Raw genomic sequence first — 16,952 nt, 5'->3', positions numbered from 1 at the left:
GCACCTTAACATCAGCATGCACATTCTCGATACTGTTCTCTTTACATTTCCCAACGTGCCCACAAGGAGAATTTGTTCAGCAATCAAGAGCGTCTTTAGTTAGAGATCTAAAGATTGCATAATAATTGCGTTATCATGCAGAAAGATGACGAGAGTACAGAAAAGCGAGCGGAGCGTAGCCCCATAATTATACAAAATAGTAGTAACCCATCAAGCCGAAAAAATTTGGATGTACGACCGTACGACCGACCCTACAAGTTGCTACTTTTAGCATGCGCGGCCAACTGTACCACGGGCACTATCCTATAATCAGTCCTCTATACGAACACGGAGAAGTTGTGAATGAAAACCATTAATATCACCACGCACTTTATCCATAGTAGGGGCTCTAATTTTGTTGAAGAGACGTGCGGGAAAAAAATGCGAGTCCACTTCTAGGCTTGCCTAAATCTATATATTATCATAGTTTGATTCATAGCTAAATTCTCACAGCCTTCCCCAGGAATATATGAAAGATAGTAAAGAGAATCGATACTGAGATCTAAAGGGTGATAGGTTACTGTAAAACAACAAAACTATAAACATTTTACTGAATAAAGGTCATTTTATTTGAATCAGACGGAATCACGAATCAAAGTACAGTTATTTCAATTTTATGGAAAGTATCTTTGAGCTAAAGTACGGAGTATCCCGATTTAACATCGTGAACTTATTTTCAAACATTTTATGAATAAAATACTTTTCATGTACACTCGGAAATCTAAGCAAAACATATTTACAAAGAGAAGATAAAACCTCCCTCTTCCTTCAACGCAAATAACAGTTTTACTGAAGCAAATCTAGTTGAGTTCATGGTTTTCCGTACTCGAAATTAGCGAAGTCGTTGATCATGTCGCAGAAACCGATGTAGTTAAAGTCGTGCTTATAACCTAATACGACGTCGAATTTTTTCTTTATGGCCAAAAATTCCCTCGCACTAACAAGGCTTCCGAGGTCCAGCTCGCTCAGAACGCGATGGAATTGGGAACGAGAGACAGTGCCGTTGTGCACGCGGTCGTAATCCTCAAAGAGCGGGAAAATTTGAATTCGGCATTTGCGCACGCGGTCTGCCAATCGGTGCATGACTAGTTCCAAGGCCTGCTCCTCCTCCAAAGACAGTTTGCAGTATTCATTTTCGGGTTGAGGTCGGAACTGGATCGGAACAATCTCGGGTGCTTTCTCCAGGTCTGCGGAGAATGGAGATTAAAGTTAGAAAGTTAAAAGTGACTCTAAAATTTCGGTGGCGTGACAGCATCCATAGAATGGACATTTGATGTTACAGCGATTATAGAAAAATTTCTTAATGATAGTATGAAACTCAAAAATAATTCTTTTCTGTGGACGACGAACACCAAAGATATCAGAATAGACTGGAAAAAAAAGGCCGAGGATGGAAAGATTTACTTGGGAAGATTTACATAAAAAGTGTTGAGTTAATTTTCAAGATGTACAAACCTCTATTTCTCAATACCTGTTCCAGATGGCCAAGAAGTATTTGCTACGTTTGGCCACTGATATTGGATTTTCTTGCAGTTTCTTGGAATTATGATTTATTTATAAAGATCATATATTGAAAAATAAATTTCATCTCGGTTTAAAAAAAAAGGAACAACAATACAAACCTCTCAGCGTGAAGATAGACTCGATTTCTTCCACAAATGCTGTGTATTGTACATAATCCGGATATCCAATAGCCGTGTATCTATACGAGGAAAAAAATACTTCCTGTAAATCACTGTCCATAATCTTTTGTAAGATAAGCTGAATTATGGAATTAATTTTGATCGGTTCTTGCTAATGATCTATTGGAGGACAGACGCATATATCACTTCACCATTGACCCTTTGCACCATAACATTGGTATCAACATTCTCCCTACCGTTTTCAATACATTTCCTTAAGTGCTCACAAGGAGAATTTGTTTAACAATCACGAGCTTCTTTAGTTGGTTCTTAATGTTTGATTCTGGGGTGATATTATGAAGAGAAATTAGATGTTAGTCACTCTTAGGGGTTAAAGGGCTAACAACATTTTTCTTGGTTATCATATAAAAAGAACAGATTCCATGCTTCCGTGGGTCTGTACAATAATAGATCACAGCAGATGTCAAAATGTGGCAAGTACATCAGTGACACACTCAGCTGCATCTCGTGTGCCACGTTTTTTGTTCTTAACGTCATCTGTGTTTTATTAGTAACCAGACGCACGGCAGCATGGAATCTAACTGCTAAATAGTTAACGTACGGGCTTTTGTAAATATCATACATCCTCAAACTATCAAGGGAAGTGCTAACTCATGGGGGAGTAGGGTGCTGGTGATAAGGCTTAGCTTACTAAAGGGAAAGTGCTAACTCGAGGGGGAGAGGGTGCTAGTGAAAATGTTTGGCTTACTAGAGGGAAGGTGCTAACTCTAAGGGGAGTGGGGTGCTGATAAAATGTTTGGCTTACTCGAGGGGAGGTGCTAACTCTAGGGGGGGAGGGTGCTGGTAAAATGGTTTGGCTTACTAAAGGGGAGGTGCTAAATCTAGGGGGAGTAGGGTGCTTGTGAAAATGTTTGGCTTACGGGAAGGGAAGTGCTAACTCGAGGGGAGTAGGATGCTGGTAAAATGTTTGGCTTACTAGAGGGGAAGCGCTAACTCTAAGGGGAGGAGGGTGCTGGTGAAAATGTTTAGCTTACTGGAAGGGAGGTGCCAACTCGAGGGGGAGTAGGGTGCTGGTAAAAATGTTTGGCTTACCAGAGGGGAGGTGCTAACTCGAGGGGAGGAGGGTGCTGGTGAAATTGCTTGGCTTACTTGAAGAGAAGTGCTAACTCGAGGGGGAGAGGGTGCTGTTGAAAATGTTTGGCTTGCTAGAGGGGAGGTGCTAACTCGAGGGAGACGAGGGTGCTGGTGAAAATGTTTGGCTTACTATAAGGGAAGTGCAAGTTTCAGGATTTACAGTATAATTTAAATCAGAAAAAGTTATGCACAATACCTGTTCATAAGCTGTTCCACTTCCACCTTGGTAAGTTTAAGTGACGCTAGGTCCATGGCTCTGGGAAATACAGTCTTAAGTATTCTTCCCGTGCGCAGCTTGTCGTAATCCTTGCAGAACTCAGACAGTCTCATTCGTTCCTTCATCACACGGCATTTTATTTTATACATGATCTTCTCGATGTTGTCGTCACCCAAGTCGGGCAAATGTTTCTGGTTGGTTAGTTTTAGTTCTTCCAATCTCCGCAGATATTTCAACTCTTGTTGTTCTGACGGCTGTAAACAAATGAATGGCGATCATAAGTCGTGTTTGGAACATGACGAATTATGAAATAAAAGTTTTCACAATAATACACAGTTTGGCAAAGACATAAGACGGAGCGGCAATGACGAACTACAAGGGACAAGGAAGATTAAGCATGGATGCATTTTAATCCTTTAACCTCTTGGAAATGATCGCCAGGTACAGAAGATTAGAAAAAATGCATATAAATACATCAAAGGGTCATAACGAGGCCAAACGACGGCTGGGAAGAGGAGTAGTTACGCTGTGGAATTGGTTCAACTAAAAACCCGATCCAGTCCCCGGTTAACAGATTTCCCGCACTCCGCCCGAAAACCAGGTATTTTCATTGCGTTTTCTTTCTCCAGGGTTTTTTCTCTCTGGTTTGGGCCCAGTTTTCGGACGCTTTATGGATAATAACTTGGAAGCTGCCATAGCATGCGTTTTTTACCTGAAGATCATCCAAGAATTGAATATAGTTGAATCCAATATCATCTGAGTATCTGTTCTGGAGAACCTAAAAACGATTTTAAAAAAATTGCGAAATTAAACGATGGATTTTTTAAAATTCCCATAAGATAAAAATATCGGCGAATAATCCTGAAAACATGTCTTAACCGGATGAGATAAAATGGGTTGCCTTCTCTTACCATCCTGTCGGGTCCCCGATTAAAATATTTTCAGTGCTCATGGTTTTCTACTCATGAGTTGAAAGAGGCACTATGGCAGCGGAGTGTCTGTCTTCATAGCACAACACAATCATTCAGGATATGAATCGACCTACGGCTGCTCGACATCACTCCAGCACACTGATCATAATACCATTTCTGATCAGCATGGAGCTTCGCTGCACACGCTACACACGCTGCGAGCTCCGCTATTACCACCGTTGTAAATTGAAATTATACTTTAAGGTAATCTGCGGTTAGGGCAGAAAAAAGGCTTAGACTTTTGGTTACCTTGATTTCTTCGGGAACATCCGTCAGGCCTAGCATGTGTAGACATTGACTAGCCTGGATCTTTGTCACGTGACCGTTGTTGTGCCTGTCGCAAAAGGGAAACATAATTTGCTTTGAAAAGACTTCAAGTGTTGCTTTAAAATCATACAAGACAGGGAGCGCTTAAAATGACTGAATGGAAGGCGAACACCAAGAACAAAACTTTACTGTCGAAACTGTTTGTGTAAATCACACTTCTATGGACCTGTCATTTTTTTATCGCCTGAAAAGGGTTAGGGGGAGAGGGGAGGGGTGGGTTAGGAGGTTTTGGTTAAATAAACGGGGTTAGTTTCTAAAGAAACTGTGGTACTGCGTTGGTGGGAGAGTACAACAGGGTAATATAGTATAATCAACTGAGTTGATAACGTAAATTGGCCACCGAAAAGAGTTTAAAAGCTGACGTTTCGAGCGTTAGCCCTTCGTCAGAGCGATTGGATTCTCGCATTCGATTGGATTTTGTTTGAGTCACGATAAAGCTCTGTAATATGACCCCCCCCCCTCGTAGGTAGGCAATTGGCAAACAATTTTCTATAGTCTGCCCTTTAGACTATGTTTGCGAAGACTGACCTCCCCCCCTCCGTTCCCCTGAAAACCGCGTGATCCTCCAAAATCCTCTGTGTCGATGAACTATGAAGTGGTGGATATTTACCTCGCTGTTTCGCTGTCCAGTAAGTATCTACCACTATTCACCTCTACTTCGGTAAATAATTGTCAATGATAAACTTGATGCTGATTAACGACCGAGCTGTATACAAATTTTGGGAATATTCTATTTCAAGCTCTTGTATGTTTACATTTGATCAAAGGGACAGATTTTGGTCGCATTTGAGCATACAACTCTAGTCTCTTAAATTCATGTTTTCAAGTCGTATTAATTAAAAGAAAGATGTTTACCACACTCAAGTAAGAAGAGCGTGGAACAATAAACTCACTTGTCAAAATCTTGAAAGCACGGCTTGGACAAAATTCGTTGCTCGGTTAATTTCCGACGCATGCGTTGCTTGATTCGCTCCAGAAAGACCTCTTCGTCTTGTTCAAGCTCTTCTGAACCAGCCCCAGGCCTACTCATTTGAAATGTCTCCATAGCAGGCACTGTGTATGTGGGAGTCTTCTCCAGTCCACGCCTTGTAAAGACTACAAGGTTGTGTGGGGGGAGGGGGGGGGGGGGAGGGAGATAAGACAAGATAGAAAATAAGAGAATCAGAAAAATACGCAGGGAATATTTAGTGGCATAACTAATCCTTGAGGACGGATACATGGTCGCTGAAGTAAAAGAGGAAAATGCTGGGGGGCTGGGGGGTTTAAATTGAGCGGTGAAATAAAGTTTCGTGGCTGCTAAGGTGCTTAAAAAAAAGCACAAGATCATTGAACTTTCCTAACAAACTATACACGTCACACGAATGACCGAGGGCTAACACGCAAAGTCTGAGCTGGATTCAATATTCACCCATTTCTGTATCTGTAAGGAATCCTGTCCACTTAACGTTGCTAGGCAACTTAGGATCTTTGTAGTACTGGGCGAGGACTTCAAACTGCTCATCTGTTAGGTTGGGTTGACCCATTAAACTTAAACAACGCCTGAACTGAGGCCTGCTGATTGAACCGTGACGCAAAGGGTCAAAGTCTTGGAAAAACTCTTCCACCTTAAAAAAAAAATCAGTATATGAGACCAGCCATTATTTAACGTCTTAGGTAAAAATATTATTATCGTGTTATTTGACTGGTATGAATGGCTTGATAGCTTATAAGAGAGCACTGGGAGTGTTGTTTTTGTAGCAAAAAGTTGAATGCTTTATTTTGGATGTGGTTTGATCATTTGTTTGTGATTTTTTGCGGCAGGAACATTTTGAGCGTGAAGATATTGAATGGAGGGAGAAATTCAATAGCCTGGTAAGATTTTGTTTTGCCAGTGTACGGGGTCATCAGATTAGCAAAAAGAGAGCGAGCCTCGTTTCAATTTTCAAGAATCAGGCAGTTCTTGGCATTTTGGTTGTTCTTTCATGTTCAAAAAAAAAAAAATTATAAACTCAATTCTTTCTGTAAAATGTGCAGGTGCAGGTTAATCTCGAGAGCAAAAACTGGACAATAACGTAGCGATTTGTAGCTAAAAACAGAAATATACTTAATCGAATCCAACTTGATCCCATGAGCATAGGCGATTATCCGAGAGTTTTCTGAACCAATCCTATTGCTTACTAGTCTCCCCGCGGAAATCTAGTGGTTGTCATGTGACCCACTTAAACCAATCAGAAGGAGGTAAACGTATGGGGCATTAAAAAAATCTAACTGTCAGAATGAAAGGTCTCTCACTCATGGGTATAAATTCTTAAACAAGCTGAAAATAAAATAACTCTAAATATCAAGGGAGCTGGCAGATTTTGCACTCAACTCACCCTAAGTCTGTTGACAAGCACGTAATGTTTAATGCGATCAATCAACTCCTGTCTGTCAACTGTGCTCAAATCTAACGGTTGAGGTTCTTCGCTCTCAGTCTGAGTTCTACAGGGAAATCAACGGGACAGATTTATAGAACTTTTTTAAAAGTTAATTATTACAACTTTAGTGGCTCACATAGCAGAGCTTCGCCAGCTGGATGAGACTCTAAGCTATTACTGGTAGACCTCAACAACATCCTTTGAGCTTACGTGACAGTATGCTTGTATCAACTTTATCATTTGAAAGAGGACTGGCACTAGACTGTCGAAACGCGATCACTTTAGGCGTTTTCTTACGCAACAAATTAAAAGCCGAAAAAACAACAAGAAATATCAGGCAACTAGCAACAAATACAGAAAAGATTTATCGATCCGGAGTCTTGCGCACTAGTCACTAGGGCCAGCGCGTCCTCCACAAAGTTAAGCTAAGGGCCATAGTGAGAATTTCCTAGTAAAACTGTATAGAACCCTTTAACTTACTTGTCTTTTTGTGCAAAGTCTGAAATGGTGGTCGCCGTGCCGGTGTACTCTGAGAAGGAAAATTCAAAGGTTCATCAAGAAATCGTCTTTCATTCTAACTGAACGAATGAATGTATCATTTATTGCTACGCAGAGGTTTTAATCGGAGCGTGCTTCAAACCATCATTCATTAATAATTACTCCGCGAGTACAAGGGAGATGAATTTTAGGCCGCGTTCCATCTATCAGAACTAGTCTATAAAACTGCCTTGTCTATGAATGAAACAGGTCAGTTTTGAGAAGTAATAATACTGATGTTGTGAAAACTGGCTCTGTATTTGCTTTGACCAGCTACCTATACCTACTAAATGAACAAAAAGCAGGCGATTTAGCGCCGATTACTTCAATAGACAAAGCAAGATGAGCTATAATATTTTATGAGCACGTTCTTGCGAAGATTGGACTTGCGCTATCCATTTCCACTAAGAGGAAAAACTTATTTCAGCCAGACCCTGAATTCCAGACTGGAGTAAAACAGTTGATTTCCTCAATATCCACCCCATGCACCAGATATTATTCTACAGGAGCACTCGCACCGAGTTTGTGACACCTGCATCTTCTAAAAACTGAACATCGATGGGCACGAAGACTTTTCTAGTTGAAAACACAATTCTTTCGGTATATCACATATTCGAAGAGGAATCCTGAATACGAGTTTAACATGTCTTGCTGATTAAGTTTAACGAGCATTAAGAAAAAAAAAAACTCATATTTCTCTCACTTACCAGAGTCAATGGACTGTATGAAAGCTGAATAGTTGATGTCACCTCCGACAGGGTATTCAAATTTCTTGCACAAAAGCTGAAAAAGAAGAGGATATTGTTGCTTACTTCTAAAAACTGCCATTCATTTACAAAAATTGGCTTTGAACTTCATTCAGTGTGCATTATATTCTTTATAGCGAGTCTGCAAATTCCTATTTCGGTTACGTTTTGATTAACCCTTAAAGTAATATCAGTATACATATTCTCCATATTGTCCTTTGCACGTTTTCTATAGAACTGACAAGGAGAATTTTTTGAGCTTCTTTAGTAGGTGATCATTTCCTTTGTGACCTTAATGTGTAATTTAGGGGTTACATTGTTGGAAGGAATTAGATGGTGGTCTCTCTTAGAGGGAAAAAAAGGGTTGATTGAAATGAGATTTAGAATCACTTTCGGTGGGAAGGGAGAGGGGGGCACTCGCTTATGAAGGTGAGGTATGGAGGGAAGGGAGAGGGGGGCACTCGCTTATGAAGGTGAGATATGGAGGGAAGGGCGAGGGGGGCACTCGCAAATGAAGGTGAGAAATAGAGGGAAGGGAGAGGGGGCACTCGCTTATGAAGGTGAGATATGGAGGGAAGGGAGAGGGGAGCACTCGCTTATGAAGGTGAGATATGGAGGGAAGGGAGAGGGGAGAACTCGCTTATGAAGGTGAGATATGGAGGGAAGGGAGAGGGGAGCACTCGCTTATGAAGGTGAGATATGGAGGGAAGGGAGAGGGGTGCACTCGCTTATGAAGATGAGATATGGAGGGAAGGGAGAGGGGGGCACTCGCTTATGGAGGTGAGATATGGAGGGAAGGGAGAGGGGTGCACTCGCTTATGAAGATGAGATATGGAGGGAAGGGAGAGGGGAGCACTCGCTTATGAAGGTGAGATATGGAGGGAAGGGAGAGGAGGGCACTCGTTTATGAAGGTGAGATATGGAGGGAAGGGAGAGGGGGGCACTCGCTTATGAAGGTGAGATATGGAGGGAAGGGATGGGTTAGGAAACGCAATATTTTTTCAGTGAGATTTCGTGGGTAAACGGTGCTATATCGCTAAACAAGGTAATCTGAGGAAACAGGCAACAACAACAATACAAGTTAAAGTAGAAGTAAAGTGATATGACAAAAAGGAAAAGAATGACTTACAGCTAAATCTTGTGGCTGCACGGTGATGGATAAGAAATGAAGCATTCTGGCAAACTGAGGTTTCGTGACGCCACGAGTATAGCCTTTACTCTGTAGAGAAAAGGACAGAAAGGAAAACGACGTGAAAATGACGGTCCTACACAAGTTATCAAAAGTAAGATGGATATGGCTTGTAGATACAACCATTTCCCGCAGACTTTAAGAATTGCTCTTTGTTTCAAAAGAATTCAATCAGATAAAAACAAACAAACAAACAAACAAAATACAAAGAATCAACACCGAGAGCGGCCACTCCATCATAAAGGGTAAACATTCTAAAATAAGGGTGCCATTTTATTTTTAACACAGCGGCCGCGCCTCGATTAATAAATGTTCCTTTGTTTCTCTTCGGCGTTTCAATCGTTTTAAGGCAGCGTTATGGTGCATATCAATGATATGAGGTTCTTGTTCTCCCATTACGTAAAAGTGTTGCAATTTCATGCTATTCTTCTGCTGTAGAAGGCAATTAAATGTGCTTACTGGTTTTTTAACGCACGGGCAGAGATATTTTTCTGCTCATTAACACTTTCGCCACTTTTCAGTTGTTATCGATGTCGTGGTTTTCTTTAAGTCCCTATTTCCCCTTGAACTCACAGAGTTAGAAAGCTGGTAGAGATGACTGCACGAGTTCACACTGGAGACTATGAAGAGAAGAGCTGTCAACAATAAAGATTTGCTAACCCTGTCAAAATCTTTGAAATAAGGATACACCATCAATCTTCGCTTCCTCACTGTCTCGGCAATCTCCTTGAGTATTTCGTTGACTCTGGCCTCTTCTTGAGCAGAGAGCAGATTAGGAGCCTACAAAACGGACAAAAAAAGAGTATGTTTAGAAACTGTGACAAAAAAAGGAATACGGAACGAGAACTTTTCGTATTACTGGACATAATGATTCCAAACGCTCATGACGTCCATTGCAATTCCGAACGTCTTCATATTCGGACTTCGGAGGGCTTTGAGCGTCGTGAAACCAAGACCAAAGTTATCATAACAGCCAATCAAAGTGAAGAAAAATTTCACGAGTAGTCAATCAGAACTCGAAGTGACCACAAACAAACTGTTCATGAAGCGATTGGTGTTAGTTCGCATTTGATTAGCCGGAAGAGGCGCGTGTTTATTATTTTTTTTTTGCACCAATCACAGGCTGAAGTAAGCAAAAACCAAAGTATTCACAGAAGCTACTTTCGACCCTCAAATAAAACTTTCTCTGACAGTAACCTTCTTCATGTGTCAAAAGAGCATTACGATAAGCATGGGGCTTCGCTGCGTGCGTTTCGCGCACTGCAAGCTCCGCTATTAATCGATACCTTTGACAGCGAACCCATTAGTGGTCGGTAAACTTCCGCTGTTGGTTTCTTTTCTAAATCTGGGACAGTAAAAGCTGTAAAAGGGATTTAAAAAGAATAATCAATGATTAGAGATCTTTAGTGTAAAGCAAGCAAACTGTTCTTTAATCAGGTCACACTCAAATTACAGACCAAAGGCTTGATTGGTCATGGAATTGAAGGGGAAGCTGACTCTTTTTTTCTTTGCTCACTAATCTGGAATTCCCAGGGTAAGAGAAAGAGAGGGCGACCAAGGAACACCTGGCGTCGTGACCTCGAGGTTGACATCAGAAACACAAGCCACTCATGGAGCCAATTAAAAAGGATGGCCCAGAACAAAGATCTCTGGCGGACTGTTGTTGACGGCCTATGCCTCAGGAGGAGCGATGGGCTTGGACAGATGGAATCTGAATTTATAGTGACTCGTACAATTTAAACTTGTCTTGATCACTAACCATTTTCCATGATGTCACAGAATTCCTTGTACCGAACACGCCCATTGGACTGGCGGTACACCTCCACTATTTTCTGTATCTCGTCACGGGACAAGTTGGCCTGTGTCCCACAACATAGACTCAGGCCACAAATAAACTGTTGAAGGGCAAAAAAATTGAGATTTAGCCGCAGCACTTTGTTCAACTCAGTAACAAGTCATCAGAAATAATAAAAAAAAAACCAAAATGTTTCCAGGTAATTTCAGTGCAACGGATGCTTTCCTTTGGGAGGAGAAGGATAGCAATGGCACAGTTACAGAAAATATTTCTTTATAGTGTTTGGTTTCAGTCACATGTTGATGGGATCGTATCTGGGGTTTTTTCCCTATTGCGGGTTTTCCTCCGCCGTAGCGGGTTCGTCCTATACGTACAAAATGTTTACCCCAGTTCAATTCGTTTCCGGATGGCGGAACAAATTCGTTATGGAGGTTCCGCTCCACTGCGTCAGAGCGAAAGCCGACACACTAACGCTCGAAACGTCAACTTCACAAACTCTTTGCGGTGGCCAATTTTCATATCAGCTCGGTTGACAAAACCAAATTATCTGTTTATTAAAATACACCGTTAATTGATCCTTGCCTGATTTTCAGTGATCTCTCCGCTTCTCAACTTATCATGGTCTTTGAAGAACTCTGTTGTTCGGATGCCATTCTTGTGGACAGCCTCTCTAATTTTCTCAAATATTTCATCTAAAGACGGTGTTCTAGGACGCTAAAAGACAAAACCAAAGTCACTGATTTTGACAAATCATGGCTAGGAGAACCCTAATAAATGTCTCTTGTTGTCTGCTTCGAAAAGTGAAGATTTTTTGGATTGTGTTCGATCCAACGCAAAAAATTGCAAAAAAATCTGTGCTCGCAAAATGTAAAAAAAAAAAAAAAAAAAAAAGCGACACTCTACCATTGACACGAGCGGATCTTTTAGCTCGAGGATGCGATATTTCTACATGTTTTAACAATTACCTTTCCAGAATCATCAATGATGTCCTGATTTGGAATGTACTTTGTAAAGTCCTCTTTTTCAGCCAAGGCTAAAATCGGACCAGAACAAAGAGCTATTAGTTATACATCAAAAATCTCATAAAAAGACAGTTCACAAGCCTGATTTCGTTGCTGTTGCTTTCACCAGCAAAGCGTCCAAAATCGTCAGGTGTCCTGTCGTGAGGCACAGGCATACCATACCAAATACCCCTCATATTGCAGTGACACGTTTCCATCCTCCTTCAACAGTGATCTCTTTATGTGTGTACAAAGATAACCTTCATTTGGTACAAAACTATGCTCCGATATTTGCCAGCTGATATTATCCGGTATTTTTGGAGCAGACAATGTCCAAGGACAAATATACGAGTATTTTCCGCAACAAATGAAGGCTATTGTTTTTAATATCCTTCTCTTTTTTTGTACCGCTCCAAAAAAAAAGAAAAGCCTTAACATACAGGTTACCGTATAAAACGGATGCTGGACTTTTTCAGCGACCTTACAGTGTAAGAAGGTTTTCCCTGCTTGTTAAACAGAAATACGCTCACTGCGCGACGGGCTCGGCCGAAAAGGAGGGTCTGCTCGTATCTTAAGATCAAAGCTGGCGATATAAACCCTTCTTAGCCTTTTGGATGGTCAAGAAAAAAAAAATAGAGGATTCACTTTACCTTGTCTGCTAGCAGAACTAACAGCGAGTGACAGAATGTTCATAAACAAAAAGGACATAATCACCATTTTGCATTCTTTCAATGTCTTCATGGAAGCTATAGTAGTTACACAGGCCAGGTCGGGTGGAGTCACGATACTTCTTGGCCAGCAGAACTGTTTCTTCGTGTATGATGTCGGGAGAGCCCGGAAAACTTCTGAAAAACTGCAAAGAATGAACTGGTTATATATTTTCACTTAATAGCGGACTGATGAAGCTTGAAAGTAACAAAAGAAAAGTTTTAAATTTCCTTCCCTTAAGTAATTCAAATCTGGCCCGTCAGTTCTGACTTTATATTCAGATGCTGCTGTACCAACTAAGCAAGTGATAACTTAACGAATACTTTAATTTAACAAGTCAGTCCTGTATATAGTATGGCTAGGATTAAAAATGCAGATGGAGTTATAATTATAAAGAAGGTTAACTTCTTGAATAAGAAATAAAAAACTTTTAACCCTTTAACTCCCAGAAGTGATTAAAATAAAACTTCTCCCTACAATATCCATACATTATTCAGCAAACAGTTAATGAGAATATTCAAACTTATCAGGTAGAAGCTGTCATCTTGATCTAGCACCAGGTTCTCATAACTAATTTACAAGGAAATGTGTAGCAGCTACAGGGGAGAATTAACAATCAAATCTTGAGAGTTAAAGGGTTAAGGACCATGAGACAAAGAGAAGGCGAGAGTTCTCTGTGAGGATTTCCAGAGTAAGTAGATATTACAGTTGAAAGAACCTCTACCACAGAAAATTTTTGTGGTTCTGATAGATCATCAACATTATTTTTAGCCTCCTAAACAATGACATTCTTCTTTAAGAAATGCTTGAAAACTCTTAGGATTGGCATGATGTTTCACACTAGTGGCAGACTGCTATAAAGTAAAGTTCTTCAATGAATAGATTGAAACGCTTTTTCCAGCAGCAAGCAACAATTCACATCTCAATAAATTAGTACCCCCTTTGCTTACCTGACTCTCTGTTACAACACCAATATGGTGCTTATCAAAGTCAGCATAACATGTTTTGATGTTGATTCCATGATATTTGTAAAAGTGAGCCAGTCGCATCAAGAGATCTTCACATTTTGCAAGAGATGCTGGACTTAGAGGGCGACGATCTATTGGACTGCCACTGAAAATAACAATGTATCAATAAAAACCCCTACAGAGTAGCAATGAATTGACATGATAACTTTATTAACAAGTTAAGTAAAAAAGAAATTATTTAAACAGCATCTGATTAACCTTTTCACTTGTTTTTTATTCCAGGAATTCACTTGGTAAAAAGAAGCACAATATTATTGTAACTGGCAGGAGTAATTTTATTGGTGGAACCAAACAAAGAGGAGGCATGGGCTGGGTCAGATCACGCTTACCATACAAGTAGTCCCAGGCCTCCCTCTTATTTTTGCCGACTGCTTCTATTGTAATGTTTATTAACCATTGCACTCTGTTTTACCGACTGAATGCCTGGAACAGGCTACCTTTCCAATTTCAGAAATGACAAAAAGGGGCTCTCCTCATGCAATGTAATCAGAAAAATGATGAGAAGAAAGAAAAATATCAACTGGGGATATGGTTTTGTTCAAACAACACCAAATTCTCAAAACTTAGAAAGTAAGAAATGAATGGCAGACAGAGCAGAGAATTTACAATTGGATCTTGGGAGGAGAGGGAGGGGTAGAAGTTTTATGTTATATAAGACTGCAGGAGTCTTGAACAAAAACAGTTTGAAAAACTGCCAGTCTTCCAAATATTGTCTATATGTTGAAAAAGTTGTTACTAAATTTTGAAATATTCATGGAGAGAACATACTTTCAGGACTAATTCTTGTACCTGTATAAATTAGTGTATAGAGAGCTATAATGATGAGTTTTAGATTTTTTTGTTACCTTGCTGCAGGACCAATCTGTTGTGTGGCTGGATCTTCATTTAAAATGTCAGGATCAAACACTGTGGACAAAATATAGATTCTAACTTATGCTTTGTGCTTTTATCTTTGTTTTTCATGTAATATACTTAACCCTTTACACCCTAACATCAGTGTGCATATTCTCCATACTATTCTCTATATATTTCCTTTGGTGCAGACAGGGAGAATTTGTTTAACAATCAAGAGCTTCTTTAGTTGGTGATCATTTATTTTATTCTTGAAACCTTGATGAGTGATTCAGGGGTGATAATGTAAGGAGAACTTAGATACTAGTCACTCTCAGGGATTAAAGAGTTAACTGACTAAGACAGACTAACCTAATTGTCAGACAACTCACCTGCACCAATGACCTCACAAAAATGTCGGTAGTTCACCAAACCTTTACGTTTAGCCTCAGGGCTGCCATATTTTTCCATCAACTTTGCATCATCTTCTGGACTCAGCACAATACCAAACAACTGATCCAAGCAGCGGTCAAATTGAGACTCTGTGGTAAAGCAAAAATATGTTAAAAGGCTATTTAATAATAAATCTTTGTCATTATTATATCTCTCAGTTAGTATGTGCACTATGATTGGTCAATTTTGTTGGCTATATTTTTTTTTGTTTTCTTTTTTTTGTTTTTTGATATCTATTTGGGAATAATTAGTTGATCCAATACTACATTCTCTGAACTAACATTGTAAGAATTGTTTGGTTGACAGTAAAGAGAATTACAAATCTGATCTGGGAGTTAAAAGGTCAAGGGTCTGTGCTGAAACTTAAGTTACAGAACCTCTTTTTACCTTGTTTCTAGGGCCTGTGCACATTGTGCTTGGGCCTTAAATCCAAGATGAAATAGCTCAGTCCGTAAATTACTTACAGGCCTCACACTCGGTTAGTGTGAGGTAAGTATTTCCTAAATATCAGTTTAAAATGGTGACCATGAGTTCGTAATAATGCATGTCAAAGTGAACAAACCGAGAAAAACTTACTTGTTATGAAGCCAGTTCTTAGGCGATCAAAATCCTTGAAGTACTCTGTCAATCTAACTTTTCTGGAATTAACAATGTTTCTTATTTTGTCTTCAACATCCTTGAGTATTAATGGGCTGGTGAAGCTCTAAAGGTGCAACCAAAATATAAATAAGCTCAAGGTTTTATTAGTTGGTTTTTACAGAGATTTAATCATTAAGCAACGGAAATTTCATTGTAGCATCACCAAAAAGGTAAACTGACTTGTTTTGTTTTCAATAACTGGTCATTTTGGAAAATTAAAGTAGAATATTAATCGATCTAAACAAGGTAAAAGACGTTTTAGACATAACTGGAGTAGTTTATTTTACCAAGTACAACACATATCAAGTATTTCAGATTCTAAATCAATCAAAGCGTTTTCACTGCATATCATTTAAAGAAAAAAACAAATAAAGTACAAGTAACAAAAACTCATGATTCCACCAAAAGTATGTCTTTTTTATATTAACGTCCAGTTATGAGATTTTGCCAAATGCAGGAAGATTATTAAATTCAGTGTCACTTCCTTATTCCGAAAAAACTTACCGTATTCTCGTACGAATTAGCCACAGCAGACACCATCTTTGACCTTAAATGCTTCCGATCTGCGGGATAAAACAATGCAAATTACCTGTCACCAAAGACGAAATTTACAAGCACATGAAATTGATCACTGCGGGAAAAAATCTATCGAGCCCTCGCAGAATCCTTAAACCTCCGCAACGGGCGAATCGGACTTGAATAATTGCGCTTCTTAAATTCACATAACTGACACCTGAAAAGATCAATTGAAGCAGACTTACAAAATAAATCCCCAAACACTCGCGAAGAACCTATAAAAACGGTAAAACTTCGAGTTCTTTCAGCATGTGAACTCAAAACAGTCACCTATCACTTGTGTTGTCTTTCTCCTGGCAACGACCGTAACAACGATGGCGTATACCGCTGCACAAGAAAATCGACTATAGCTTAGTTTCCAGGCTTCTCTCATTTCTCCGATAAGACACCCCAGTACCACCCTAACCAAGCCCTTCCCCACCTTTCTTCCTGTCGCCTATCATCCCGCAGGTGGCCCAAGCTCCAGCTGTGAGATGATCATCTCGCCAAATAAGAGCCATGACGAAATTATTAGGCCTGTTCCAAACGTCGTGCTACTGCCGTGCCGAACTCAAATGAATTTGGCTCGGCAGTGGCACGACGATAGCACGGCAGCGGTTTCAAACGTCGAACCTAATGCAGTCGCGCCAAATTCAAAAGACAAAACAAACCATCCATCCAGCGGTATCGCCCCATCCAAAATGGCGGAGGGAAACCTTAACGAAGAGCGCGAGAAGTTTGTT

At 40.1% G+C, this 16,952-nt stretch overlaps 1 protein-coding gene across 1 annotated transcript; it reads right to left on the bottom strand.

Annotated features, from left to right (window-relative positions):
- Nucleotides 1–584: 584 nt before the first annotated feature.
- On the bottom strand, nt 585–16,525 carry LOC131794640 (EF-hand calcium-binding domain-containing protein 6). Its single transcript, XM_059112172.2, has 23 exons — nt 16,416–16,525; nt 16,159–16,217; nt 15,592–15,718; nt 14,955–15,104; nt 14,577–14,637; nt 13,654–13,816; nt 12,710–12,848; nt 11,960–12,027; nt 11,577–11,708; nt 10,959–11,094; nt 10,486–10,559; nt 9,860–9,979; nt 9,140–9,229; nt 7,972–8,047; nt 7,208–7,256; nt 6,686–6,791; nt 5,740–5,935; nt 5,225–5,426; nt 4,254–4,338; nt 3,746–3,811; nt 3,013–3,287; nt 1,662–1,741; nt 585–1,226 (listed from the first exon to the last, which is right to left on the bottom strand). The coding sequence occupies exons 2-23, from the start codon at nt 16,192–16,194 to the stop codon at nt 850–852; spliced, it is 2,808 nt and encodes a 935-aa protein (XP_058968155.2). The 5' UTR covers nt 16,195–16,217; nt 16,416–16,525; the 3' UTR covers nt 585–849.
- Nucleotides 16,526–16,952: the final 427 nt, after the last annotated feature.

The sequence above is a fragment of the Pocillopora verrucosa genome, chromosome 5, assembly GCF_036669915.1.
Source record: "Pocillopora verrucosa isolate sample1 chromosome 5, ASM3666991v2, whole genome shotgun sequence".
Taxonomy (NCBI): domain Eukaryota; kingdom Metazoa; phylum Cnidaria; class Anthozoa; order Scleractinia; family Pocilloporidae; genus Pocillopora; species Pocillopora verrucosa.
The sequence above is the reverse complement of the archived record's forward strand: the minus strand, read 5'-3'. Positions and strand labels throughout refer to the sequence as shown.

What these genes read in the sequence shown, in the direction of transcription:
- LOC131794640 (XM_059112172.2), bottom strand. Translation starts at nt 16,194, where the DNA reads ATGGTGTCTGCTGTGGCTAATTCGTACGAGAATACG. An exon ending in TCATTGATGATTCTGGAAAG is followed by an intron (nt 11,709 to 11,959) that starts GTAATTGTTAAA and finishes TTTGTCTTTTAG; the next exon opens with CGTCCTAGAACACCGTCTTT. An exon ending in TAATGGGTTCGCTGTCAAAG is followed by an intron (nt 9,980 to 10,485) that starts GTATCGATTAAT and finishes TCCGTTTTGTAG; the next exon opens with GCTCCTAATCTGCTCTCTGC.